We start from the raw sequence: 27,355 nt of genomic DNA, 5'->3' as shown, positions 1-27,355 counted from the left end.
AAAAAGGCACAGGAAATCTTGAACCGAGATGGACCCAACGTGCTTACGCCGCCCCCCACCGTTTCGGAATGGGTCAAGTTCTGTAAACAACTCTTCGGTGGCTTCTCCATCTTACTGTGGATGGGTGCCATTCTCTGCTTCGTGGCCTATGGCATCCAGATGCATTTCAAGGAGGATCTTTCCAGAGATAATGTGAGTCTGTTCCACTGCCACCGGCCAGCCCGGTCTCTGCTTAGCTCTGATACTCTCCTGCTCCGCACCCTTGCCCTCTCGAAGGCCTCTGGCCCAAACCCCTGGTACTCCCAGGACTTTCTGAGGGAGCCCTTGGTCCTTAGGCTTTTATCTAGAAAGCTACTGATGCAGCTGCCTGAGAGGCATGGTTTCACCCCGAAACTTGCTCTCCTTTGATTATCCTCCTGCCTCATCATCAAAGCACTCTGCGGCCCCGTTCTCTTTGCCAGAATTTTGATCTCTTCACCTCCTTCCTCCTGGTCTCCCTCCCTTACCTGCCCCCCCCCCCCAGCCCAAGCATAGCCCAAGCATCCTGGGGTTCTGCTGCATCCTGCGGGCCTTCACGGTAGCTCAGGGCTCCGACTGAGACACCCTGCTCCAGATTCTTCCTCAGCCCCTCCCCGGCCATTACCCTGGCGAGCTGATTTTCTGATTTGAAGAGGAGAAAAAAGGGCTACTGATGAGCCCTGTGTATCCCCGCCCCCAGCTGTACCTGGGCATCGTACTGTCCTTCGTGGTCATCATCACCGGCTGCTTCTCCTACTACCAGGAGGCCAAGAGCTCCAAGATCATGGAGTCTTTCAAGAACATGGTGCCTCAGGTAGGATCGGTGTGGGAGGATCAGGTGAGCAAGGCGTAGAATGTGCCCAAACGGGCAGTTTTTAAGTCCCCTGAACGTTACATCCTGCGACGCGTGAGGGAGGGGCAAAGGAAGTTGGAAAGGCTGGACTCCTCAATGACCTGAAAGACAAAGGCCAGACAAAGGCCAGCCGCGGGAACGTTCCAGGTTCCAGGGGGCTAAAGAGACACAACAACTGAATGCAATACCTGGACGAGACCAAGTCCTGTGGCGAAGGGGCAAATAATGCAGCTGACGTACTGGGTCCCAACAAATAGGGGACTGACGTACTGGGTCTACAAACAGCAGACTAAAGTCTGGTGTCAAAGCGAAAGTTAACGACACCGCTAGCTGTATTGTGGTTCTTTAACATACTCATTATTGAGCTGTGCGCCCTGAAAGGTGCAGGATAGAAGACCACGACGTACGTAACGTACCCTCAGACGGTTCCGGAAAAGAAGTGCTCGCATCCACACGTCGGTAGACACGGTGACGGAAGGACAGAGCGAGTGGGGTAAAACGTTAACAGTGAATCTGGGTAAAAGTTATACTGGTATTCTTAGTACCATTTTTATGCTTGACACCTTCCTGAAAGTTTAGGTAATTTTCAAATTAAAAAAAGATGATTTGTCAGCATCTGGAAATAACATGACAGCAGAAAGAGGTTTTTAGGCACAGAGATGGAGACTCGGAAAGGAACAGGCGCGAATTTCCCGACAGCACCATCATGTTCTGGTGTCCTAGCCCAGGAGATTTTTCCCCTTTGCTGTCAACGTGAATTAATTCCTCCCTCGGGTAAGACTTCGGGGAACAATGTTTTGGTAAAATGAAGCAGGAGTGTGGAGACCATCCGTTCGCTTTTGCTGCCTAACTGGTCACCCCAAACTTAGTGGCTCAAAACAACAAACATAGCGTTTCCCACACTTCTGTGGTTGGGGCTGTTCTGATCTGGGCTGAGCCGAGCAGGGCTGGAAGGTCTCAGATGACCTCATCCCCATGTCTGGGGATGACTGAGATGGCTGTGACAGCCGGGGCCTTTCTCCTTTGACCTCTCTTCCTCCAGGAGACGAGCTCGGGCTTGTTCAATATGGTGGCAGAGGGGTTCCCGGTGACAAAAGGGCAAGCGCCCACGTGCGAGCACTTTTTTAAGCCTCTGCTTTGCATTATGTGTCTAATGTCTCAGGAGCCGAAGCCAGTGGTATAGCCAAGCCTAGGTGTAGGGATGGAGAGACAGACCCCATCTCTTAGAGACAGGGTCATCAAAGTCACATCGCAAAGGACAAGGATGGTAAGAATTTGGAATCCGCCAAAGAGACCTTCAAGCGTGATGTGGTGAGTGACGGTGTAAGAAAGGGAGTCAGAAGGAAGGAGCCCAGGAACAAGAGGTTATAGGCCAGAAGCAGGATGAGGGAAGCAGAAAGTTCTGGAAATGACCCAGCACTGCCTTCCCACAGCAAGCTTTGGTGATTCGGGATGGAGAGAAGATACAGATCAACGTAGAGAACGTGGTGGTAGGAGACTTGGTGGAGGTGAAGGGCGGAGACCGAATCCCTGCGGACCTCCGGCTCATCTCTGCACAAGGATGTAAGGTGAGGGGGTGGGGGAAGCCAAGGGAGGGAGCCCAGCATGGTCTTAGGGTGACCTTAGGTACTGGCCTGGATTCGGTTAAAGAAAGCACGATCTTATCATTCAGAACCTCGAGAAGTTACAGGTGCAAATTTGAGGTTGGAGACAATAGGTGCTGGGGTGTGAATTTGTTTCTCTCTGCAAGCCAACAATGATGGCGTCGGTGGCGGATAAAGATGTGTCATCTTTAGGAAGGGATCTTTCTTCCCATGCTCACTTTACGACCCATCCTCCCTCCCATCCCAGGTGGACAACTCCTCCTTGACTGGAGAGTCAGAGCCCCAGTCCCGCTCCCCTGACTTCAGCCACGAGAACCCTCTGGAGACTCGCAACATCTGCTTCTTCTCCACCAACTGCGTGGAAGGTGAGCATGACGTCATCAGTGGCCTAGATTCGAAAGCAGAGATTGAAATAAAGATTCCAAGAACCCTCTATCTTCTAAAGACAGTAGGGTAGGTAAGAGCCAGTAAACGGGTGAGGCTCTCCATCGCTCATGAGCTGCACGACCTTGGGGAAAGGTCAAAGCCATCGTCTCCCCGTTTTGCACCACGATGATACGAAGAGTCGCTATCCCGTGGATGTTTATGTGGATTCAATGCACAGAAAATGTTTAGCACGAAGCCTAACACGTTGGAAGTGCCCTGCAGTCGTCAGCTAGTTCCATTGTGGCTGCTGAATAGACTGTGCTCTCTCAGCTGAAAATAGCACAGAAGGACAGAAAACTGTTGAGCCCCGCCAGGTCAGTCTTCTCGTGAGTTGAGCGCTAACTTCTCACTATTCCAGAAAGGTATCAGCATCGGAGATCCGAGTTACCAACGGTGCCACTCAACCCGTTGGCTCTGCTCCTAGAATCTAAGACACCCTTGTGCAGGCAGTTCTGGCCAAGGGTGGTAACGACGGACTCAATATCATTATGTCAACCTTCCCCCTCAGGGAGGCCTGCAACACCCCCTGAACACACATGAAAGCCATTATTCGTGCTTAACAACAAATGTTTGGGTATCCAAGAAATAGCTATTTTTTAATTGAACGCCTTGGACGCGCCAAGTGCTACAGATGTCTCTGACGCTCACAACACTGCACGACGGATACTATCGCTTTTTTACACATGAGAAGCTCAGAGAAGTTAAATGCAGTCTCCAAGAGCACAAGTCGATAGGAAAGAGGAAAATCAAGGATTCTCCTGCAGGTCTGTCTCCCAAAGCCCATGTTCTTTCCGTAGACCCTTCTCTGGGACAAAGCCGCCTACTGATCTCTCTGTTAATGAAATTATTTAATGCAAAAATACTTTGGGGGCATCTGGCTGGCTCAGTCAGTGGAGCATGCAGCTCTTAATCTTTGGGTTGTGAGTTCAAGTCCCACAAGGGGCATGGAGCCAACTAAGATAAGATAAAGCAAAATGAAATAAATAAAATAATAAAATAAAATGAGGGGCGCCTGGGTGGCTCAGCAAGTTAAGCATCCGACTCTTGATTTCGATTCGGCTCAGGTCATGATCTCACAGTTTCGTGAGTTCGAAGCCCGCATCGGACTCTGCGCTGACAGTGTGGAGCCTGCTTGGGATTCTCTGTCTCCCTCTCTCTCTCTGCCCCTACCCTACTCACGCTGTCTCTGTCTCTCTTAAATAAACTTAAAACGAATTTTTTTAATTTAATTTAATTTAAATTTAAAAAGAGAAAATACTATAACAGATGAGAGTAATTATAAAACGAAATAAATAAGAATCCCACCAGAAAATAAAATCGACATTGAACCATTTTTAAATTTTGATCGGACAGAAAGAGCCAGGCGACCAAGGTTCCTCCAAAAACACTGGATTTCAATTATTAAAATTCAGGAAAAGCTTTTGCTCAGATTTGTCTTCCCAAAGTGGGGTTTTCATCAGCAAAGCGTATGCCTCAGATGAAGGAGCAAGTGGGTGGTGGCATCCCACCCAGGAAACAAAGTTCCGGCCGGAACGGAGGAGACCACGGGGACCCAAGATGTGGCCGAGAGGGCGGAGCTAGGCCCCAGGAGCTCTTGACTGTGCAGCTGAGGGATGTCCACGCGGTTTGCAAACTAGTAGCCTACCTTCAACCTTGATCCCAGATCCTCACCTCCCGACGTTCATGGCCACGGCCCTGACAGGGCTGCAGGTACGGACGTCTGACTCTGGGTTCTCACGCATCTCCACGGGGCCCAAGCTGTCTCCCTGGCGACGTGCAGGGTCTGGAGGGGTCAGTCTGGCCTGGGATACAGGAGGCTTGCCCGTGGGCTCAACCTTCCCCAGCTTCGCATCAACCCATCCTGTCTCCAGACACGTGAGATTCGGTACTAAATCCCGCCTCTGCGGATGGACGAACCCACGAGGGAAGGCGTGCAAAAGGCGAATCAGACCAAACCCTGGCACAAAATAGATGTAGGTAGCACCAAGCTACCCTGCCCTCAAACACAAAGCCCTCTCGGTCCCCCTCAGTCATCTGAGTGTCTGCTTTGACAAGGCTCGGTGAACGCCACCTACTCCCGCCCGTGTGGAGCCCGTGTGCAGAGAGCCCTGGACGCAGCCAGTCTTCCCCGGCACCCCGGCCCCGCCCGCCGCCCTCAGGGTGGGACCCTGCTCTCAGGCCCACTCAGCTGAAGGGGACCTTGGAAATGGACCAGCCGCTCTGAGCCACGGTGTTTGCGGGAGCCGTCAGAGTCGAGCCACCCCTCCTGAGTCACGCGTAGGAGTTTCTGTCGATCCTTCTTAAGGCCAAATTCATCCAGATGAAGAAAAGACAGAAGCGAGTATCTGGGTGTGTCCTATGTGCCCGATTCTGTTCCAAGCTGTTTTGTCACCTCTCATCCTCGCCACTTTGTAGATAGATGCTCTCGGCCCACTTTCAGGCTGAGCGCACCTGGGTCTCAGGGTAAGGAGCTGACTCTCAGACCGGGCAGCGACCACGCTGCAAAACTGAACTTCCGGCCGGAGCCCTGCTGGTTAGAAAACAGGTGCTATTTCTAGAATACGCAGCTCTTTCTGGGTGATTCGGTGACTGTAGTGGCAGGGATTCCAGCCATTCTGGTAAAGCAGGAAAAAACCGTTTTGAGCCAAGAACGGGCCCCTCATTTCGAGCCACGTAGGTGAGGGGCCCGCATCCCACGGGTGTGGAGCCAAGCGTGACGTCCAGGTCCCCCTTCTGAGGCCGGGGCAGGGTCCGCGGAGCGAAAGCCCAGAAGCCCAGCTGTTATGACGGTTCCTCCCCAGCAGGGGTCAGGCTGGCTCCAGCCAGCAGAGCAGGGAGGGGCTCAGCGGAGCCGTTTCTCGAACTCCACACTGGGGCCACTGGGGCAGGATAATTCTTCGTTGTAGGGGGACAGAGGGGCTCTCTCGTCAATTGCAGGATGTGGCAGCATCCACGCCCTCGCGCAGCGACCTCTCCCACCCCAGAGGTGACAGCCAAGGTGCCTCCAGACCTTGCCCACCGGCTCCTGGGGGCAAAATGCCACCGACGGAGGACACACTAGTTCAGGGGAGAGGCCGATGTTGGAAGGTAGGGCTCTAACAGGAGGGCGGCCACCATTCCTGGGGATCTAGAAACTTTGCAGCTGCTGAGGGAAAAATAAGAAACAGACAGGCAATAAGAGATACTCAGAATCAGTGTAACAAAGACCTTTTATTTTTAATGTTTGTTTATTTTTGAGAGAGACAGAGACAGAATGCGAGTGAGTTAGGGGCAGAGAGAGAGGGAGACACAGAATCCGAAGCAGGCTCCAGGTTCTGAGCTGCCAACACACAGTCCGACGCGGGGCTCGAACCCACGAGCCGTGAGATCATGACCTGAGCCGAAGTCGGACGCTCAACCGACTGAGCCACCCAGGTGCCCCAACAAAGACCCTCTTGACAGGGAAGGCAATAAGGCAGTGAAATGGGAGGACTGTGAAATCAGAGATTTTTCGGGCGAGGAGACCCTTTGCTTGTGTCAACTAAATGTGAGGAGAATACAACACGACGGCCTCCAGGAGGCTCTTGAGTGTCCACCTTGCTCCTGACAGCTGTGTCCTTGCAGGAACCAAGGGCGGCCACTTCCCCACCTCAGACTTCCCTGTTCCTCTGCAGGAACAGCCCGGGGCATTGTGATAGCAACGGGAGACTCCACAGTGATGGGCCGCATCGCCTCCCTGACGTCAGGCCTGGAGACGGGCAAGACCCCCATCGCTGTGGAGATCGAACACTTCATCCATCTGATCACGGCGGTGGCCGTCTTCCTTGGCGTCTCTTTCTTCGGGCTCTCGCTCAGCTTGGGCTACGGCTGGCTGGAGGCTGTCATTTTTCTCATCGGCATCATTGTGGCCAATGTGCCCGAGGGGCTGCTGGCCACCGTCACTGTGAGTAGCCAAGGTGGAGGGTGGCCGTCTACACAGACAAACCACCCCAGGGGTGGAAACCACTAGAAAACACAAGAAATCTCTCTTGCTGTTGAACCTCTCGAGGGCAGGCTACCCCTGATGTGTGTACCGTTACCACCCGCTTTGCTCCCCAAAGGCACCGACTTCCCCCACCCGCATTTTCTGGTGCCTTCTCTGTTTTCTCCGTGAGTTGCGGTGCAGAGAGCATTAGATTCTCAGCCGTCGGCAGTGAGTTCCAGTCCTGGGTGTACCGGCGGGCGCACTTGGCCGAATCACTGAACCTCGCCAGGCCTAATGGAATCATCGGGTTTTCTAGAGGAAGATTGACTTGGAATATAGAATCTTACCAGAAAGGGCTTCAGAGCCCATAGAAACCCAGCCTTTCAGCCGATGCCGAATATCCGGTGTACAATCCGTGGCAGATGCTGAGGATGGTTTCTGGTCCTGGGAAGCCCGCCCCATCCGCGCTCTGCTCATTTCGTCACTAGGTTGCTGTAGCTGGGTTTCACTGTGTTGAGCAGAAACAGGTTTTCCTGTTTGGTCCCAGTTTTCCTATCTGAAGACACGCAAAACAAGTCAATTCTCTCTCCCTTCTACAAACTATGCTTTCGACTGATGGTATCCATCGTGTCCTCCTCAAAACCTCCGGCGGGAGATAAACAATAACCCCTTTTCCCTTAGCCGTCCTTCACGTCACACGGCCTTCAGGCCCCCGGCTGGCTGGTCACCCGTTTGGGGTATGCCCTAGTTTACCGATATCCTTCTTAAAGTAGAAATGAGAATTAATAACCCAGGGTGTGGTTGGTTAGCACAAAACCCCAAGACCAGTGATGAGATGTGAATAGATCATAACCCCACGATTAGAATTCTGTCCTGTTGTAGCCATGGCCTAAGAACGTATTCGTTTTTCAAACAACCTTGCCGCATACCTGACTTTCATTGAATTTGCGGTCCGTATAATTGACGTCCACAAAAATCGGATTTGAGTGACTTCTCAAGTCTGCAATATTCCTTCTCAGTTTCATGATTCGCTCCGTGTTCTTTTTTGATAACTATTGGTCCAACCCCCACCCCCCCCCCCCGCCCCGCACACACAGCATCTTATACCCCAGTGAACCGTTAGCTACCGACGTGGTCCCCGGGGAGACCGGACTTGAGGGACACAGGGGGGGCCTGAACTCGATTTGGAGCAGGGCCTGCTGAATAGAAAAGACGAAAGGATCCTGGGGGAGCAGAATATTCCAGGGATCAGGCCGTGCTCTACGTTACCCTGGTAGAGGAAGACTCTCTTTTTCCAAAGCGCTGCCGTAACGCGCGAACAAAATCCCTTCCCTGATTTCCTTTACCACGGCCCCAGATGGGATTCCTAAGGACTAGGTGGGAACGAAAGTGAAATGACTACAAACAGTGACAATAGCAATAGCAGCTACCAGATTTCCCAAGCACACCGTGGTGTGAGTGGCCGACGTCTTGTCTCCGTTGATCGTCTGCCCTCTTCGCGGCCTTAGGTGTGTCTGACCCTGACCGCCAAGCGCATGGCGCGCAAGAACTGCCTGGTGAAGAACCTGGAGGCGGTGGAGACGCTGGGCTCCACCTCCACCATCTGCTCGGACAAGACGGGGACCCTCACCCAGAACCGCATGACCGTCGCCCACATGTGGTTCGATGAGACCATCTACGAGGCGGACACCAGCGAAGAGCAGACTGGTGACTGGTGGCACCAGTGGGCCGAGGGTGCGGGGCTGGCCGGGGGTGGCGACTGGGCTGCGGAATCTGACGCGGGGAAGACGGCTGGGCCCCGAGTGCAGAGAAGGGAGGCACGGAGGAAAGGTGCGGAGGTGCCAGGCACTGGGGCACAGAGCAGGATGGGGCTATGTCCCTGCTTTGCACTGCCCTGCCCCCTGCCCCCTACTCATGAGCTTCTCCTTCCCCCCCCTTCCTCCCCAGGGAAAACGTTTGCCAAGGGCTCAGCTACCTGGTTCGTCCTGGCCCGAATCGCCGGCCTCTGCAACCGAGCTGACTTTAAGGCTAACCAGGAGACCCTTCCCATCGTCCAGGTATGGGGCCTGCGCGGGGAGGGGATGCCTCGGTGTCTGGGGCGTGCCCCGCGCCCTCCCCAGACACCTCTCTTCAGTGCTCCCCCCCAGGTCCTCCCCACCACGCCCCCCCCCGTCCCTGTGCCGTACCCCCTGGGCTTAGCAAACACACCCCGTCTCGGCAGCGAGCCACAACAGGTGATGCTTCTGAGTCGGCCCTCCTCAAGTTCATCGAGCATTCGTACAGCTCTGTGAAGGAGATGAGAGAGAAAAACCCCAAGGTGGCCGAGATTCCCTTTAATTCCACCAACAAGTACCAGGTACAGAACCCGCGAAGGCAGAATGGCGGTGGGGGTGGGCTCATCGTTTGGAGAATGCCGTCGCCTTCAACCTAATCTCTGAACAGTAGAATGAAGACGTGGATAGATAACCAGCATCCTCATTAAGAGGAAGGCTGGGGGCACCTGCGTGGCTCAGTCGGTTGAGCGTCCGACTCTTGGTTTCGGCCCAGGCCGTGATCTCGGGGTTCATGAGTTCGAGCCCCCCGTCGGGCTCTGCGTTGACTGCACAGAGCCTGCTTGGGATTCTTTCTCTCCCCCTCTCTCTGCCCCTCCCCGCCTTGCTCTCTTTCTCTCTCTCTCAAAAAATACAAACATAAAAATAAATAAAAATTTTAAAAAAGGAGACGTTCACCGCAAGAGAAAGTGACAGACAGGTAGAGGAAAGACGCTGAGCAGGAGTCTCCCAGTCGCTTGCGAAAAGAGCAAGTCGGAAGTGTCCCATAGGTAGCGAAAGCCGCCGGGTGACAATCGGGGTCCAGCCTCGTGCAGCTGTCGGAGGCATCTCTGTGGCTCCCGCCAGGCTTACCACCGCGGGATAAGGCTGGGTTTGCAAGGCGCTCCCCGGTCGGTGGTGCCCTGTTTCGTCTCAGGCCTGTGCGCGAGGACGCCAGGCAGACTCAGCAAGGGCGGTATTTGGAAGTTACTGGGAGTGCAGATCCTAAAAGTTTTCCTCACAAAGCGGAAAAAAAAATTGTAACTAAAAAAAAAAAATGATAATAATAACAAAAGCTATATGGGGTTTGGAGTTTTTAAAAACCCAATTCCCCGTCTTCTCACGTTGAACATCGAGCACGTAAGCGGTCAAGAAAGAGATCCAGAGTTTTGTGTCTCCGATGGCTTTCAGTCAGTGTAACAAGATAGGTCTCCTGAGCCCAAACTGCGAACTTATTTCTACTTTTATCTGACGTTTAGTAGCCTCACAACCCATAGGAGGGTTGTGTGCCTGGCAGGGCCGGATGAAAGCCTGTGACGGCCAAGAGGTGGATGCCCCTTCTGCCGCACGAGTCAAAATAAAAGCCAAATATACCCACGACATTCGTTGGGACGTCCCACGAAATAGCGACTTCCCCCAAAACGACCAGGTTAGCGCCTTTCCCGAGCTATCACGTGCCAACGGCACAACCTTCCTCGGTGGTTCCCATGCCCGGTGCGCCCAGCCGGCCAAGCAAACGCCCTAACTGGTGGTGGCCTAACTCCAGCTCTGAGCGCGGCCGTCCTCGGCCCGCTCGTCGCTTGCGGGGCGCGATCTCTTCCTCGCTCTCGGACTAAAAGGAAAGGAGCGTCTCGGTTCTGATATTTCCAGACTGCTTCCACCTTCTGATCTGCCATTTTCTATCAAGATGCGATTTTCCCATGACCAACGGGCTAACTCATAAGTAGGTCACGCCATCGCCTCCGATAATCCCCATAAATAGCGAACAAATGCGTCTTAAGCCTTCAGAAAACCAAGCTTTTTAAACCGCTTACAGCTTTCTGTTTAGACAAGCTAAGGTTTTTTCCTCTTAACTGCTTAGGCATACTTTGACTACAACTGAAAGTGGTAAGAAATATTTGAAAGTTTCTAATGGGATGGGCCTTTGAATAAGTTGGTTGTATTTTTATTTATTTATTTTTAATGTTTATTTTTGAGAGAGAGAAAGAGTACAAGCAGAGGAGGGCCGGGGGGCGGGGCGCTGACAGCAAGCCCGACGGGGGGCTTGAACCCACGAACCAGGAGATCATGACCCGAGCCAAAGGCGGTCGCTCAACCCACTGAGCCACCCAGGCGCCCCTCTAATGGGATGGTTTGAACGGCATTTGACACACAGGCTTCCCACCGCTTCTCCTCTGGACGGTGCAATCCGGCCTCCTCTGCACCTGCTCATTTCCAGGTGCTGCTTTTGTGACCAGACAGGCTACGAATAGGGACTTCCTGGCTCCTAAGAGGACCCTCACCATAATTCCCGCTCCCAGATCAGAGATCAAGAGAAGACGCAAAACCGAAATGCATCTAATTTCTCTCTCCTCCCTGAGTGTGGTCTCCTCAGTCACTCTTGACTATGCCCTTCCCTGTCCCCAGCACACCGCACTGACCCCGACCCCAGATTTCCATTAGCCCCTGGGACTTCTCACGCTACTGGGAGAGGGGCAAGGGCATGACAATGACCGACCTACCTCTGGATGATGCTTCGTGATTTTCAAAGTACTTTGTACAAATGATCTGACCCTCGGGAGCGCCCGGGTGGCGCAGCCGGTTAAGCATCTGACTCCTGACGTCAGTTCGGGCAGGTCACGATCCCACAGTTTGTGAGCTGGAGGCCCGCACCGGGCTCAGCCTCGATGGTGCAGATCCTGCTCGGGATTCTGTCTCTCCTTCTCTCTGCCCCTCCCTGGCTTGTGCTTTCTCTCTGTCCCAAAATAAATAAATAAACTTAAAAAGAGGAAAACAATCTGACCCTCAAACAGCAGGTGTGAACTGCGGGGGTCCACTTCAACACCGCCGGTTCTCGACAAACACAGCACGGTACTGTCTGTGCGTTTTCTCTTGTGATCGTCGTAACAGCGCTGGCTTTTCTCACGCTCGCTTTTCAGTGGGAATACGGTATATCGTACACGTAACATGTAGCATATGCGCCAATCGACCGTTTACGCTATTGGTAAGGTTCTGGGTCAACAGCAGGCCGTATTAGCAGCTAAGTTTTAGGGGAGTCAAAAGTTCCACGCTCATTCGTGACTGTGGGGTCTCTCCTAAAAACCCGATGAAGTCGGCAACACAGAATCTTTTGCTTTTCATCAGAGGCACTAAGGTTTAGGAAGGTTAAATGGACCGACCCGAGGTCCTAAAGCATTCCTGCCGGCCCTGCGACCCAGGCCCGCAGACCCTGCGTTTTCTCTCCTGTCCACTCTGCTGCCTCTGCCCAGCTCAACCTTCTGCTTTCCAGGCAGAGAGGAAGCAGAGACAGTGAGAGTCCTGGTCCAGCTCTCAGCCTCCAGTGGCGGAGAAGATAACAGATTTCTTATAGGCTGGATTCCCGGCAAGGACGACGGGTGGGCTCGGCCCTGAGTCGGAGCTGCCCGGAGGGAGCGGCTGCGCTGGGGTTTGGGGACCGAGGAAGTGGGAAGGGGGAGGGTGTGAAACGGGACTCTTTTCTCCTCCCCAGATGTCCATCCACCTGCAGGAGGAGAGCTCCCAGCCCCACGTGCTGATGATGAAGGGGGCCCCCGAGAGGATCCTGGAGTTTTGCTCCACGTACCTTCTGAACGGAGAGGAGTACCCCATAGATGAGAAGATGAAGAGCAAGTTCCAGGACGCCTATCTGGAGCTGGGAGGCCTGGGGGAGCGCGTGCTCGGTGAGGGGCTGGGAAAGAACCCTGGAAGGACTGGCACCACCTGGTCGTGGCTCGGGGGGCGCAGAGCTGAAGGCGCTGGGGTGAGCGGGACGGAGACGTCGGCAGCTGAAGGACTTCCGTTCCCTCTGTCTCTCCAGGCTTCTGTTTCTTGAATCTGCCCACCACTTTCTCCAAGGGATTCAAGTTTGACACGGATGAGATCAATTTCCCCATGGAGGACCTTTGCTTTGTGGGGCTCATCTCCATGATTGACCCTCCCCGGGCCGCCGTGCCCGACGCCGTGGGCAAGTGTCGCAGTGCGGGGATTAAGGTAAACCTCTGACGGTCCCAGGAGCCGCCGACCCGTCACAACACGGCACAAGGGTAGAAAGCTTTGCATGGAACGGGTTCTCTGCCATCTAGGTTTACCTGAATTGATTTCGGTTTCCTCGAGCTCATGATGTTTAGTCGTAAGAGACGACCTAGTAGTAAACGGGAAGTTTCTTCTGTCGTTAGAACCCTGTCTTGCGTTGACCGTGAGAATCATCAGGGGAGCTTTAAAAATCTGATGGCTGGGGGCGCCTGGCGGGCTCAGTCGGTGGAACCTGTGACCGTTGATCTTGGGGTTGTGAGTTCAAGCCCCACATTGGGTATAGAGGTTACTTAAATAAATAAATGAATAAACTTCAAAAAAAAAATCTGATGCCTAGGCCATACCCCAGACCCATTACATCGGAAACTCTCAGGGTGGGGCCCGGGCATCTGCATTTTTTAAAACATTCATAGAGATTTCCGTAGGCAGGTCAGTTTGAGGACCGGCGTCCTAGGACACGGTTGTGCATGCGACTCATCTGGGGCTTTTTCTGGAACGCAGGTGTTGATTCAGCAGGTCTAAGTCACCCTGAGATTCTGCACTGGTGACAAGCTCCCAGATGATGCCGGTCCGCAGGCCACAGTAGAGGTAGCCAAGTGCTAGAAGGGGTCAGGTCAATGTGCTGCCGGGATGGGCTGGGGGTTGGAGCAGGCGATGGCGAGAATGAGGTCATGAGAGCTGGGCCCTCGACCTGACGCAGGGAACAGCCGCGCTAACAGGCACACGTCCGGGGGTACAAAAGCTGACACCAAAGTGAATCGGTCGGAAAGTGAGGCATAGTCGCCGGGCACCCCCGGAGGTGGGGATTGTTCCCTGGCCAGGGGGTGCTCGGGCTTCAGGGGGGAGCTGCAGAGTTTCTCTAGTCCTGAGACGTTCTGTACCCCACTTCCACGCCAAATTCTAAGACTCACCTCCAACCTGGGAGATTAGAGATTGGCACCTCTCCCGCTCTTACCTGATATTCCGGATCCCAGACGTGGGGGGAGAGCAGTTAGATGGAGGGGTGGGGCGGAGGGTAGCACTGGAGGTCTTTAGGGAGAACGAGATGCTCTCTGCAGAGCTGGCTTTATCTTAGACCTTTGACTGTGGGCAGTTTGTCAGAGGGCAGCTGGGCCATGCCAAGTTCAAGGATTGGTTTCTGAGAACCAAGGGCTGGATGTAGGAACTATTTTGAGTGAATTCCCTAATGAGTACACACTGCTTGCATGGGACAGTTCTCTGTAGCGACAGCCTCATTGTAGCACATCTGCGGAGGATGCCCACACCGACCCGAGCTCCCTCCCTCTGGCTCTCTGAGCTCCCACACCATGCGATGGGAGGCACGTGGAGAAGGGCCCATTGGAGTTTCCTGAGCTTTGAGGCGGCCGTCGGAGTGGGGAATCACGCTGCAGGTGTGAAATGCATCTGGGGATCTGTGGGTCCCTTTAGCGAGAAGAAGAGGGTCACAAATGCACCTGCAGGCAGGGAGGACCGAACGGGGGGCGGGGGGGGACAAGGGGCTGACCGAGCCTGGGTGTCGTCAGGGCCCGAAGCAGGCGAGCCCGCAGCAGTCGGAGGCTGAGGCCTTGCTGCCTTCCGGGCCAGCCCGTGTTCCGGGCACAGATGTGCAGTTCCCGTCATCACTTCCTCTGGACCCTAAGCTGCCAGGACTTTGGCCGACTTGGTGAGAAATTTTGAGTCATCCCTTTTCCCTGCAGGGAAGTGAAAGACATACATGTGACACCATCCTCCGAGGAGGACAAAATGTGAGACGTACAGGGGGTTGCCCCGAAGGGTGGACCCTTTCAGGGCCGATTCCAAAACGGCGCTGATGCAGAGCGGATCGATGTTAACGCGGCGGCTGACAGGGATCGGATGGCGGTCCCAGGGCAGCGAAGTTCCTACAAGGAAATGACGGGAGGGCCCATACTTCCCCAGGTAGAGCCCTGTGCTCAGGCCTTTGGAACTAATGTGATTTAATAAACCTGCAAGGACCGACCCCATTACATTTGCCACTCGTCGAGGCTGCATGGTTCCGTCACAGCCACGGAGTTGCCTTCTCCTTCCATCGGCGCCCGGAAAATCATGCGCCTGGAGGGCACCCGGGAGCCAGGAGCCGTGGTTCCCCGGACGCGGTCACTCTTTCTCCCTTCTCTGATGGCTGTTTGTGGAACGAGGGCTGTGTGCCAGGCTTCGCGCCAGGGCCAAACTTCACAAGGGGTCACGGACACGGCCCTCCCTTGCAGAGCTCACGGTGGCGCGCGGGGAGGTGGGCGCTCCCCACGGAGAGGAGGCTAAGTGCTGACATACAGAAGGGGACCCCAGGAGAGGCGAAGGAAGAGGGAGTGAGAGGAAAAGCGAGGATCAGCACACACCTGGGCCTAGATGGTATTTTGCTAGGGCAGACGGATGATTCCAGACGTTCCTTTGTTACCATGTGTTCTCTGTGTAGGTGTTTGTCTTCTGAGCTTGAAGAAGCCGACCAGCTTCTGGAGCAAATTCAATGAAATTCTGAATATAGTAATGTGCCCAAATTCCCAGTTTATTCCTGGGAAACCTAGAGCCCAAACGGTTCTATGTTTTATGGTCTGGTGGTCCTGACCCAGTCCCGGGAGGGAAGCCACGGCAGCGCAAGGTCTCGGGGATGAGCTGCTAACTCCCCTGTGGAATAAAGGCGGTGATCCATTGGGTTGTGGGGAGAAAGGCAAAGGATCCAGGACTCCCTGAAGATGATTCTTCTCTTTCCTCCCTTCCCAACCCAGGTGATTATGGTAACAGGGGATCATCCCATTACAGCCAAGGCCATAGCCAAAGGGGTGGGCATCATCTCTGAAGGCGCTAGAACAATAGACAACGTGGCCGCCCAGCTCAAGGTCCCCATCTGCAGCAGCATCGACCCCAGGTGGGACCCCTAAAGAACTCAGATCTGCCGTTTGTTCCCTCCGTCCTCAGTCTGCCCCACCCGGATCCCCACTCACTAAGGTTCTTGAAGCCTCGTGCGGTAGGTAGATAGGACGTATGGGGTTTACTGACGGCAAAGTAAAACATGATAGGGAAATGGCCACACGACCACATCAGTGAGTTTGCAGAAGGACGCAGAGCAAAGGGAGGGGCAGGCGGGAAGCAGGCAAGGGTGCGGTGTGTCCACCTGGGGACAGCGGGTGGCCGGGGACACGCGAGCTCTGAGCCCTCTGAACCGACTTTTGGAACCCGTTCCCTCAGGGAAGCCAAGGCCATCGTGGTGCACGGCTCGGACCTGAAGGACATGACGTCGGAGCAGCTGGACGAGATCCTCAGGAACCACACGGAGATCGTGTTCGCGCGGACGTCCCCGCAACAGAAACTCATCATCGTGGAGGGCTGTCAGAGGCAGGTGAGGACGACGGGGGGTGCCTCGGGGGGCCCCGCCCAGCCCAGCCCCAAACCTCCTGGGGCCGGGAGGAGACTCCCGAGAGCACCCTGTCTTGAGCCCTGAGACGGCCGCCAGTTGAGGCCCCCCGAGAGTTCTAACGTCTCAGGAGGAGCCGGACAGGGAAGGGCCGGGCACGAGGACCTTTAGAGACAAGGGATGATGGGAGCAGAGTGAGCTTTGGGACGGGTCCCGATGGGTCACAGTGGTGTGAGTTCAGTCCCTCTGTGCTTCGCCCAGGGGGCCATCGTGGCGGTGACGGGGGACGGCGTGAACGACTCCCCCGCGCTGAAGAAGGCTGACATCGGCATCGCCATGGGCATCTCGGGCTCCGACGTGTCGAAGCAGGCCGCCGACATGATCCTGCTGGACGACAACTTCGCCTCCATCGTCACGGGCGTGGAGGAGGGTGAGGGGCCACGCGGGCTGGGGTGGCGTCGGGGACGCTAAGCCGGCGCTGGCTTCCCAGGCCTCTGGACCCCAACGCAGAGCCGACGCAGGGCCCCAGGCACCCGCATGCCGCCTCGGCTCCCCTCCAACACACATTCCCCCGTCTCTGGGGGACACGGGCCACCATGCTTCGAGCGCCTGGGCCGGGGAGGGGGCCCTCCCGTCTCCCTGACGCCCTCACCACCTCCCACAGGCCGCCTCATCTTTGACAACCTGAAGAAATCCATCGCGTACACCCTGACCAGCAACATCCCCGAGATCACCCCCTTCCTGCTCTTCATCATCGCCAACATCCCCCTGCCTCTGGGCACCGTGACCATCCTCTGCATCGACCTGGGCACAGACATGGTGAGGCCCAGCCTGGAACCCGGCTCGAGGAGCTCCCGGGAGAGGGTCTGGAGGCAGGAAAAGTCCGTGTTCAGGGTGAGGGACAGAGCTCGCTCAAGTGACTTGTGAGTTTCCTCCTGAACTTTGCGTCCTTTGTCTCTCCCACCCTCCAGGTCCCGGCCATCTCCTTGGCTTACGAGTCAGCTGAAAGTGACATCATGAAGAGGGCCCCGCGGAATCCAAAGACTGATAACCTGGTGAACCACCGTCTCATTGGCATGGCCTACGGACAGATTGGTGCGGCCAGAGGAATGGGGGGCTGGGGGTGTGGGGAGCGGTTGCACCTGCCGGGCCGTTGGAGTCGGCTCCGTGTGGAAGTCAGGGAGATACTTTCATGACAACAGACCGTGCTGGGCCCTGGGAACACACAGAGCCGCTGAGCTCTGATCTGCCCTTGACTTCAGAGTCTAGCCGAGAAGGAACACACGCACATCAAAGGAGAGCACCTTTCCAAGTGCCAAACAACGAACGTGAATGGGACACGTGACCGGAGAACAGAGCAGGGGGCTCACGAGCCAGGAGGACAGTCAGGGGGGACCCTGTGGAGGAAACAAGACCCGCACCCGCTGTTAGAAGACGGCAGGCGTACAGTCAGCTGAGGGGGTCAGGGGAGGGGAAACACACATGTCTGCCAGTTGAAGAGTGAGTCGGCAGCTTTGGGGGAGCGCGTACTCCCGAGAAAGGAGCGGTAGAGAATCAGGCTGTAGGCACAGGTCGCGTGAATCCTGGAGCCAGCCTCGAAGGACACTTGAGAGCCGTCAGAAGTCTTTGCTCTGGACTCGCCAGTGGAGCAGGCGAGGGATGGACAGGGAAGAGACTGGGGACAGGGGACATCTAGAAGAGGAAACACGTAGAAGCCGCTAGACCCAGGAGCTGCTAGGTGTGAGTCCCGATTTCGCCACTTAGTGCCCGTGGGACCCCGGATGAGGTTAGAACCTGTTTTCCCCCTGACGAATAGTTTATCATTGTTGTGAGAATCAGCGTCCACAGGGACTCCGTGCGCAGCCCCGCAGCCGGTATGCTAACCCTGACATCCTCTATCGCCGTGGCCAGGCTTGGGGGACGGAGGTGTTGACTCAGGGACAGGCAAGGGGCAGGCAGGGGAGTCTCGAAGAGAGCACAGGACCTGATGAGGGCCCGCACGAGAGAGGAAGTGGAGAAAGAGGAGTCCAGCGCGCTCTCGGTGGAAAGGGGGAATAAATCCCCTCCAAGGTCCTTTCAGTTTTAAGATTATACGACTCAAAGAAGGCTCTGGGTTAGAGCCCAAAGACAAACGTCAGGGCTTGGACACAAGTCCGAGAGAGATGATGGGACCGGGTCACTGACGGCCGGCATCTCCGGCCTTAGAAGCTCAGACACACACCAACCCAGCCAGGAGCCACTCCCGGCCACCACCCCTTCCATGGTCTGCCTTGTGAGGTGCTTCTCTGAAGCAGTTTCCCCTGTCCTGTGACTCTGCCATTCACAGGGATGATCCAGGCTCTGGCTGGCTTCTTCACCTACTTCGTGATCCTGGCCGAGAATGGTTTCAGACCTCTTGATCTGCTGGGCATCCGTCTCAACTGGGAAAACAGATTCCTCAATGACCTGGAGGACAGTTACGGACAGCAATGGGTGCGTCAGGGGGTCGGCCCTAGAGAGTGGCCAGTGAGAGTGGGCCAGTGAGAGTGGAGAAGGGAGGCAGCAGACAGACAGAGGTGACGCCTCTTCTCCAGTCCCACACGACCCCAATCTCCGATCACGTCGGCAAAGGTCCTTCAAGTGACGACTTGGCGTAATGGCTTCATTTCCATTTGTTCCTGCTGTCTGTCACCTGTCCTTACCTTCCTGCATCTTTTGGCTTCCTTAGTCCTGGTGTTCTTCCTCCTCAGGTCAACTTTTGGAGGCTGATTTCTGTTCTTCCAGGTTCCAGCCATCATTGGCCCAGAAATGAGGGCTGGCTCTTCTCCCTCTGTTCTCTCCCTCCCTCTGCGGGAGTTCAAATAATATGATTTCAAGTCTGAAAACCTATTTGCTTTGTCTCCCCCTTTCTCACCTTTCTAAGCTTTTAAACCCAGAGGATGCCTCTCTGTAGTAGGCTTCCCTAAAACCCAGGACGAACCCCAACACGAGGTGTTTGAGAATTTTAGTGAGTGTGCTTTTTTCCTACCTGTGAACAACTCCTGTCCCAATTTCCAAGACAGTAGGAGATGTGACCCCAATTATTGCTAGCATCGTAGGACCACAGAAGACACAAAGTTGATGGAGGACACATAGTCTATTATCCCTGTGTAAGTGAGGAAGCAGAGTCTGGAAGGATTCCCCGACTTGCACCAAGTCCCACAACACATCCCTAGAAGAGCTGGGCGGGAGCTCCACGCTGACTCTCGTCTAACACCTTCCTCCTTCACCATGATGCCTCTAAGCCAGCGCTAATTGTAGGTTTCCCGATAGTGTGCTAGAATCCCGGTCGTTGGAAAGATGCCCACTGAACGCACTTGGCTTCCCCTAGCTCAGCCCCACGAGGCCATCAGATGTCAGTGTTCCCAGCAACCAACATCGCTCCGGGGGCCAATGAGGCCCCAAATCATGGTCAGCATCCCCTCAATCCTCAACTCCAGCCTTTGTTAGTTTCATATCTTGATACTTTCTCCCTGCGGCCAAGATGCAGCCTCACGTAGTGGTGGTCAGAGCAGAAGAGATGCTTGAAATTGAAATCGCAGAGAAACAAGCTGTTGGGAAGGACAGGATCTGGAGTCTCCCTGAGGGAGCAAAGGGCCCAGGTGGGGAGCGGAGGCAAACACCGCTGGAGAAGGAGATGATGGGGGGGGGGGGGCAGACATCGAGACCGTGGCAGTGGAAGGATCATCCACACGGATATTTGGATCCCCAGAAACCAGGACAGGAGCGGTGTTAGGCAGTGAGTCAGAGCCAAGATCTGCCAGCGGCCCCAGAGCCCCGGGGTGTTGGTCGATGACCACCTGCAAGACGTGGCCATGCAACCTGGCGTCACAAACGTGCCCGCTGGATGCGTTACCTGCGCAGCGCTTGGCTCATCAACTTCCGGTCGTTTCCATCCGATGTCTTCTGGTCATTTAGGGCTCGATCTCTTCCCCCGGGTACCACTTGGGCCACACCCCCTGAGGTTCGGCACGTGGCATCCCACTGTCGTCCAGTCCTACGTATTTTCAAATTCTTGATTCCTTCTACAAGTTTGCTGTAAACAGGCCGTTTTTGTCTTCCAACATGGGCTTCTCCTCCAGCCTAATTTGGATGCGCCTCTTCTGTGTTCTCACGGTCCCGAGTGACCTCTCTTATAAACCACTATGAGGCTGACACGGCCAGCCTGTTTATCTTCCCCACTAGATTTACGTTCCTTACGCGGGAAGTGTGAGTGCGAGAGAGAACCACTGGAGATGTGTGGTCGCCTCCTCCCCGGTGCCACCCGTTCGGGCATTCCCGTCTCTGTGGTCAGATGCCCTCTGGCCCCACCTTCCTTTCTGAGCCATCTCCTCTGACGCCGCTCTCGGGGTCCGCCTCCCCTCACACAACCCTTCTCGTTCTAACGCGGGGATTCCCGAGCCGCACCACGTGCCGCTCACGGAACTAAGCTTGGGAGGGTGCTCGAAGGTCAATGGGACAGGTGCTTGCCCTTGAGTCGTTCTCAGTGGGTCAGGACAGCCTGTGAACTAGCTCACAACCCAGCGCGAACAAGAGGGCTGGGACGAGAGGGCGTAAAGCCGAAGGGGCTGAAGGTCTGACCCAGCCTTGGGGTCCAGGACGGCAGGAGGGGCCCTGAGGTGCACCCGAACCCCTTCTGACAGTGCCCCTCCCCACCCTGCCCGCCCCCAGACCTACGAGCAGCGGAAGGTGGTGGAGTTCACGTGCCACACGGCCTTCTTTGTCAGCATCGTGGTCGTGCAGTGGGCCGACCTCATCATCTGCAAGACCCGCCGTAACTCCATCTTCCAGCAGGGCATGAAGTGAGCGCCCCCCGGGCCCCCACCGCCTCACACCTGCACGCAGGGCACTGGCTTCCCCTACCTCTCCCTCCCTTTCTTCGGCACACCCTTCCACCTTTCTTCCCAGAAACAACATCCTAATATTTGGGCTCATGGAGGAGACATTCCTGGCTGTTCTTCTCTCCTACACTCCAGGCATGGACATGGCCCTGCGGATGTACCCACTCAAGTGAGTAAGGGAAGGGACGCAAGCCAGGGGGGTGGGGATCCCCGGCACAGGGAGAGCCTGGGACAGGAAGTGGTGTGTTGGAAAGGGAAGCCCCGAGCTGGGGGCTGCCTGGCTGGCTGGGGGCCGTCCTGGGTGACGTGAGGAGAATCATCTGTGCTCCAAGAAGCATGTCTTATTTAGGGAGGGACTGGGACCGTGTCAAGTGACCCTCGTCCAGACATGCAAATTGAGCAGACTTACTGGCACTAAACAGAGGGGCACCTTTTTTTATGGTGATGTGTGCTATAACTGTTCCAGGATTCAAATTGCTCAGAGGGGAAGTAGGCATAAAAATCGCCCAATCTAGGCATGGCTAATCCTGTCCTACTCAGGCAAACACATTCAAAGCGCATACGTGCCGAGGTGAGCGGGCGTACTGAAGTTCTTACTGGCTGGTGCCTCGTTTTGTTCCAAACAGGCCCGTGCGTCTGTGTCTTGGTGTATTTTGTTTTTTTTACATCGGCGTGCGCTTGTTACGAAGATGTTCTATCGCGACTTTTACAGGGAAAAAAAAGCAAACGTGCCATACCACCCCACTCTCATCGCCCTGCCCGCCTCTGCAATGGTCTCGGGCGTGTTCGTCCAGCTCATCTGCCACGAATTCACACACTTTGCTCACCTTTCCGTCCCTTGCAGTGTTTCACACAACGCTTTGTGGGCTGTAGGTGCTCAATGAATGCTTAATAAGAGATGTCGGCATTGCCCTTGGATACTGACGAGCCCCGTTTCGAATTCCGACTCCACTGTGTGTTGTGCTGGACGGTATATAACCAGTCTGAGGCTCAGCTTTCCCTGCAGAGTCTTGGTCATGCACACCTGGCAGAGTATTGTGAGAATGACACAAGGAAAGAATATTATGCACCAAGCGCGGCTCCTTGGGTCGTGGCGGGAGCTTTGTTGGCAGTGGTTCTATTATTGTTGCCATTAACGTCAACACGCAAGTCCTGGTAGATGCGGTTGAGCATTAACCGTGATCCCAAACATCCTGTACCCTCCCCGGCCATACAACACATCCCCTAACACTGTATTCGTGTTGGGTGTCTTTCTACCTTCTTTCCCCTTGATCACCTGAGCTCCTGGAGATCAAAGGCCATCCTGGCATCACTTTTATTCCCCTGGGACCTGCGCGGACACAGAGCGGACACACGGCAGTTGCTGTTGAGTGACTGGGCGGCTGTGTGTGTGGGACCGCGTGTGCGCGTGTGCAGTGAGCCCGCGGCCAAAGCCAATATGGCTGGCCAATATGGCAGCCGCCCTGCTTCCGTCCCTCGTTCTCAGGCTCCTGAGACATGGCTAGTGAGAGACCGATAAACGGAATCCGCCATTGTAGCTAGCTGAGGTAGAGTTAAAAGCTAAAGTGCCATCAGAGATTATTCTACTCAATACACCTTTCCTGTTTGGGTTGGGCTACGGTTTCCGCTGCCCTTTGAAAATCGAGGGTCCGACATGCGATGCGCTGTCATTGTGAAGTGCCCCCTGGACCTCGAAGGCTTAGGACAAAAGGAAGAGTGTAAACCATCCCCTTAAAAACGTTCACGTTGGTTCCACGTGGAAATGCTGATACTTCGGACACACTGGGTGAGATAAAACGCCCTGTTAGAATTACTTGCCCCCGTTTCTTTTTACTTATTTTCATGTGGCTACTGGAAAACGTGAGCTCTCACGGGTGGCTCGCGGTGTATTTCTATCAGACGGCACTGGTCGAGGCCACCTGCCTGTCTGTCACCCCAGGGAACAGACGTGGTTCTGATTTGACTCCTCCCCAGAGTCTCTGTCCCCGGCCTCTAGTTACAGAAGGGGGTCAACCGGCAGAAGAACTTTCCGCGTGTTTGCCATATGGACACGTATATCCATCCCTTGGTGAAATGCCCCCACACGTCTAGACTCAGGTAGACGCGTCCTACTCAGACAACCTCCCCTGTGTGGGCGCAAGGCCCCGACTACCTGCAGGGCAACAGGGGTCGCCCTGAGTGGCTCCACAGAAGCCAGGAACACCGCGTGTGCCGCTAACTCAGCATTTGTCGCGTTCTGTTATCTGTGGCTGCTTGTGTTTCTGTCTCCTCCCTCCCCCCACCAGGCTCGGGCCTCCTGAAAGGTAGGGCTCAACCCTGCACCCCACAACGGGTCACGCGGTTCTGTGCGCTGTCCTCTGCACCTGCGTCCTCTGGCCCCGCCCTCGCTGCCCCACTGACCGACTCTTGCTCCCTACAGGACAGCCTGGTGGCTCTGTGCCATTCCCTACAGTGCTCTTATCTTTACCTACGATGAAATCCGAAGGCTCATCATCCGTCGTCATCCTGGCGGTGAGGCTCCCTGCGCCCTGCTCTCAGTGGTCACCGGCCTCCCCACTGGCTCTCCCCTCCTGCCCTGTTGCCCCGGGCCCCTTGCCCCCCGGGTTTTTGCTGCCGGACAGGCCCCGTGGTCCTGGCCTGCCCGCTCTGCTCCCTCCTGTCCGCGGTGCCTCCCACCTTGTCCTCGGCCCCCTCATGCCTCACGCCCCGCCCCCCCCAGACCTCCCCTCCCCCATCCCCAGTTCACTCCGGTGTCCTCTCTTCCACAGGCTGGCTGGAGAGAGAGACCTATTACTGAACTCGGCACAGGAAGAGCTTTACCTGACGGATGTCCCAGGGCCGGGTGGGGGGTCGGGGTGGCGAGCTCGGCACATGGGAGAGGGGGGCGAGCGGAGCAGAGACGCTAGGGACAGGCGAGCCTGGGGCTGCGCTGAGGGCACTGGGGCTAGGAGACCGGGTGGGTGGACGGGAAGCCCAGCGGAAGGCACTGTCCTGTTGAATCAGTCGCCAGTCTAGAGAGTAAATGTTTGCAATGGCCCTCACCTGGCTGGATGCGTCTGTCTGGTTTCTGGAGACGGGGGGTTATCGTGCCACCGTCCCCCTAGATCTCCACGGGAGCCCCGCAGGGCAGTCTTTCGGGGACCAAGTGGAGGCAGGGAGAGGGTTGGACTCAAGCATCCCTGCCCCTCGAGGGCTAGCCCCCAACTTCGAGTCTGAAGATGTGGAGGAAAACAAGGCCAGGACAAGTCAAGCAGGATCAGAGACACGGGTGCAGGCGAGGGACAAAGAGCGGAGCCACCGCCTAGAGAGGGGGCCGCAGGCGCCACGTCCCGGCTGGCAGTTGGACTCCTCATGGAGCTTTAGCGCTAGAAAAGACCTTATGAAGTCAATGAAGAGCCTGAGGTCCAGACAGGACCTGAGAAGTGTCACAGGGCGAGTGGTGAATGCCTTCCTCTGGGGACGGGGCCGCCGGTCCGCCCTCCGCGCCCCGCTGTCGGGCCATCTTGACCCCACCCCATTCTGGATCCCTGGAGCCTTGACTGTGGGTGAAGCGCCCTTGCCCCTCGCACCCCAGGCTCCGCACAGGGTGACAGACATTCCCCAAATCCTGGTCTCCGCCAGGCTCCGGGCTGGTCGCAGGTGGAGGAGGAAGACGAGCCTGGGAGTGTCTCCCTCGGGGGCGGCCCCTCCCCCTTCACCCACTTGCTGGCTCTTGCTCCCTGGGCTTCACGCTGCGGGTCAGCTCATTGGCACACGTCTTCAGGGGCCATGTCCCCAAAGCCCGCAGGGCTGGGGAAAATGCTAAGGAAAGCTGGGGGAAGTCGTAGACTGTCACCAAAAACAAAGCGTATGTGTTAAGTGAGAGCACACGTGCCTGGCAGTGGGACGAGGGCCTCGCACGCCCCATCCGCGAGTTCACACGACAAACAGATTCTTATCAGCCACCCTGTTTCTTAGATGAGGAAACCAAGGTCTGTCGGATTCCAAAACCTGTGCCCTTAACCACCCACAGACTCGTCCCCCAGCGTGGGCCGGGCAGAAAATATACACCGACAAAACAAAAAACAAAAGACGAAACAGAACAAAAGGACGGCGAGGGAGGAAGGTCCGCGGACAGTTGTAGGGAACGAGAGGCCGTGGGGTGGCAAAGAGGAAGCCATCGTAGGGGGTCACCAGCCACTCCTCCCCTCCTGAGGTCTCTCCCACCTGTCAGCCTCCCCCCTCCAGCACCAGGTCCCCTGGGGACAGGGCTATATCCGCCTGGGGTCCTTCTCTGCTGCTGACAGGGCTGAACCAGACCTGGAGGACAGAGGGGCCAGGGTGTGGGGAGTGAGGGAGCACGGGGAGCACGGGGAGCACGGAGGGGCCAGCTCCTCGGGTTTCAGTAGCAGGAGCCTCGGGTGTCTGGTGGGTTAAAAATACAGAGGCCCCAACTCAGGGTCATTTGATATCAGCGGCTGCGGCTTACGAGCCCAAGGGCCTGAGGGCAGGGGCTCAGAGAGAAGGGACGGAGCAGAAAGTAGGGAACACAGCAGCACGGAGAGCAGGCAGGGGGCAGGAGGGGAGGGTACAGCTGTTGGGAAGGACTGGCTAGGCCTGGAGGGCCAAGGGCAGGGAGTGGGAACGAAGGGGGAGAAGGTGGGGAGGCTGCGGGGCCAAGGTCACCTTTTCGCCCCGTCTCACATCCTTGGGGGAGCAGGGGGTCAGCGTCCTGGGGGACAGGGCCGGTGTTCCAGGGTCTCACCCCCCACCGACATGCGGCGGAGGGAAGAAATCCCGGCCCTCCCTCCTGCCCTCTGGCTGCGGGGCTGTGGGCGCGACAGCGGCTCTCCTGTGAGACCAGGAGAAACGTTCTGAGGCCTCTCCAGCTCCCACCAGCCCTGCTCAGGTTAGCTCCGGCCTCCCCTCCAGTGACAGCTGTCTCTCTTGGACCCACTCCTGCCACATTCTTGAGATTTTCTGTGGCCTTCCTTGCTTAGCTGTGCAAGGTCCACCCCACAGGAGGGGGCAAAGTTATTCCTCCTAAGATAATGTCACGCCCCCTGCCTGGGTGCAAACTAAACCCTGTCTCTCCAAAGCCGGAGATCCCTCAGGGTGGGAAGGGAAGACTTCTGACTTTGATCCAGCCTCTTCCCTGGCTTCCCTCGTGCCTCAGTTTACCTGTGCATGGTAAGAGCCCTGGAGGGCCGAGAAGAGGGTCCTTCCTTCCCAGGAGCCTAGAGCGGAGCTCCTCTCTGGTGCTCGCCCCCCAGGCTGGGGCGCAGGAAGTTAGAGTCCCTCCTCCCGCCAACTCTCAGGTGCACAGAATGAATCAACCTCCCCGGCCGGGGTTCGGGTCGAGGTCCCACCTCTTCGGGTTTTAACCTTTCCCCTGGCGTTTACACCTGATCCCCTTTGCGAGAATGCATCGTGGTCCAGCGTGGGGAAGCCTCCCTCCCTGTGTGCCCTGGAGAACCGGGTCCCCTCTGATGGGAGTGCAGAGCGCGAGCAGGAGGCAGGAGGCAGGAGGCGGCTGGACGGTTCCCCTCCTCTCCTGGGCCTCCTCGCGGAGAGAAACCCCCGCCTCGCATGTCTGCAGGGTGGACGGCAGCCAGGGCTCCTTGCCCCCCGCCCGCCCCGTCCTTCCCTGCGTCCCGACTGAGGAGTGTTGAGTGAAGCACAGGAAACTGGCTGGGGCCGAGCCAGGTGGCCAGTCCTGGACGAGGCTCCATCTTTTATTCAGAGGATGACCTCATCCCTGGTCCTGGCTCTCTGAAGGGAAGTGCAAGGGGGTCTCTTTCTGCAGCCCGCTTGCTTTTCACGGCCCCCTCCGCCCGCGGGATCGAGCAAACAGACCTCGTCCGGAGGAGCTTCCCGGGTTTTCCGACGACGACGGGGAGGCAATCCAGCGTCTGTGCCCCTCGTGCCCTGTGTTCGTGAATTCAATCTCTGACCCAGAATCCCTCCTCTCCACCCCCATTCCCCTCAGTCCGAGTACCCTGGCCCTCCCCGGGCTCTCCCTAATTACCCCACACCTCCCCTCCCCCAGCCCAGCATCATTTACCTCCGACTCATCTGGTCTTATTTTTAGCTCAGGCCTTTTCCTTTCTTAATATGGCGATGAGCTTCTAGGCCGGCGTGGGGACCGTGCTGAGGAGTCCTGGACGGCGGGGAAGGGGCGGGGGAGGGGCTCTGGGAGGCCGGGGGGCGGGGTGAGGTGTAGGAGGTGGGAGGGTCTCTCTCGGCC

General features: G+C 56.3%; 1 protein-coding gene and 1 long non-coding RNA gene across 3 annotated transcripts; one reads left to right on the top strand and one right to left on the bottom strand.

Moving 5' to 3' along the window:
* Positions 1–23,971, top strand: LOC121015508 (sodium/potassium-transporting ATPase subunit alpha-4). The gene is made up of 20 exons (XM_040452452.1): positions 1–192; positions 782–832; positions 2,305–2,439; positions 2,723–2,840; positions 6,555–6,823; positions 8,353–8,551; positions 8,792–8,901; positions 9,066–9,200; positions 12,362–12,551; positions 12,689–12,861; positions 15,645–15,784; positions 16,105–16,255; positions 16,532–16,700; positions 16,935–17,089; positions 17,242–17,365; positions 18,597–18,742; positions 20,960–21,090; positions 21,197–21,298; positions 23,549–23,640; positions 23,898–23,971. Exons 1-20 carry the CDS (start codon positions 121–123, stop codon positions 23,924–23,926), a joined length of 2,691 nt encoding a protein of 896 aa, XP_040308386.1. The 5' UTR covers positions 1–120; the 3' UTR covers positions 23,927–23,971.
* LOC121015514 (uncharacterized) lies at positions 21,793–27,299 on the bottom strand. Of its 2 annotated transcripts, none has more exons than XR_005783845.1 (2): positions 27,173–27,299; positions 21,793–22,153 (listed from the first exon to the last, which is right to left on the bottom strand). It is a non-coding gene; the product is annotated as an uncharacterized LOC121015514 (long non-coding RNA). The 2 variants fall into 2 exon arrangements; XR_005783844.1 differs by lacking the exon at positions 21,793–22,153 and adding an exon at positions 26,782–27,036.
* Between the last annotated feature and the right edge of the window lie 56 nt (positions 27,300–27,355).

The sequence above is a fragment of the Herpailurus yagouaroundi genome, unplaced genomic scaffold (assembly GCF_014898765.1).
Source record: "Herpailurus yagouaroundi ecotype Mexico unplaced genomic scaffold, PumYag 207, whole genome shotgun sequence".
NCBI classification, from domain to species: Eukaryota; Metazoa; Chordata; class Mammalia; order Carnivora; family Felidae; genus Herpailurus; species Herpailurus yagouaroundi.
This window is presented reverse-complemented; position numbering and strand designations above follow the sequence as displayed.

Coding starts and splice junctions, on each gene's coding strand:
- LOC121015508 (XM_040452452.1), top strand. CDS start 121: ATGGGTGCCATTCTCTGCTTCGTGGCCTATGGCATCCAGATGCATTTC. Junction 2,841..6,554: donor CTCCACCAACTGCGTGGAAG/GTGAGCATGACG, acceptor GTTCCTCTGCAG/GAACAGCCCGGGGCATTGTG. Junction 15,785..16,104: donor TGCAGCAGCATCGACCCCAG/GTGGGACCCCTA, acceptor CCGTTCCCTCAG/GGAAGCCAAGGCCATCGTGG.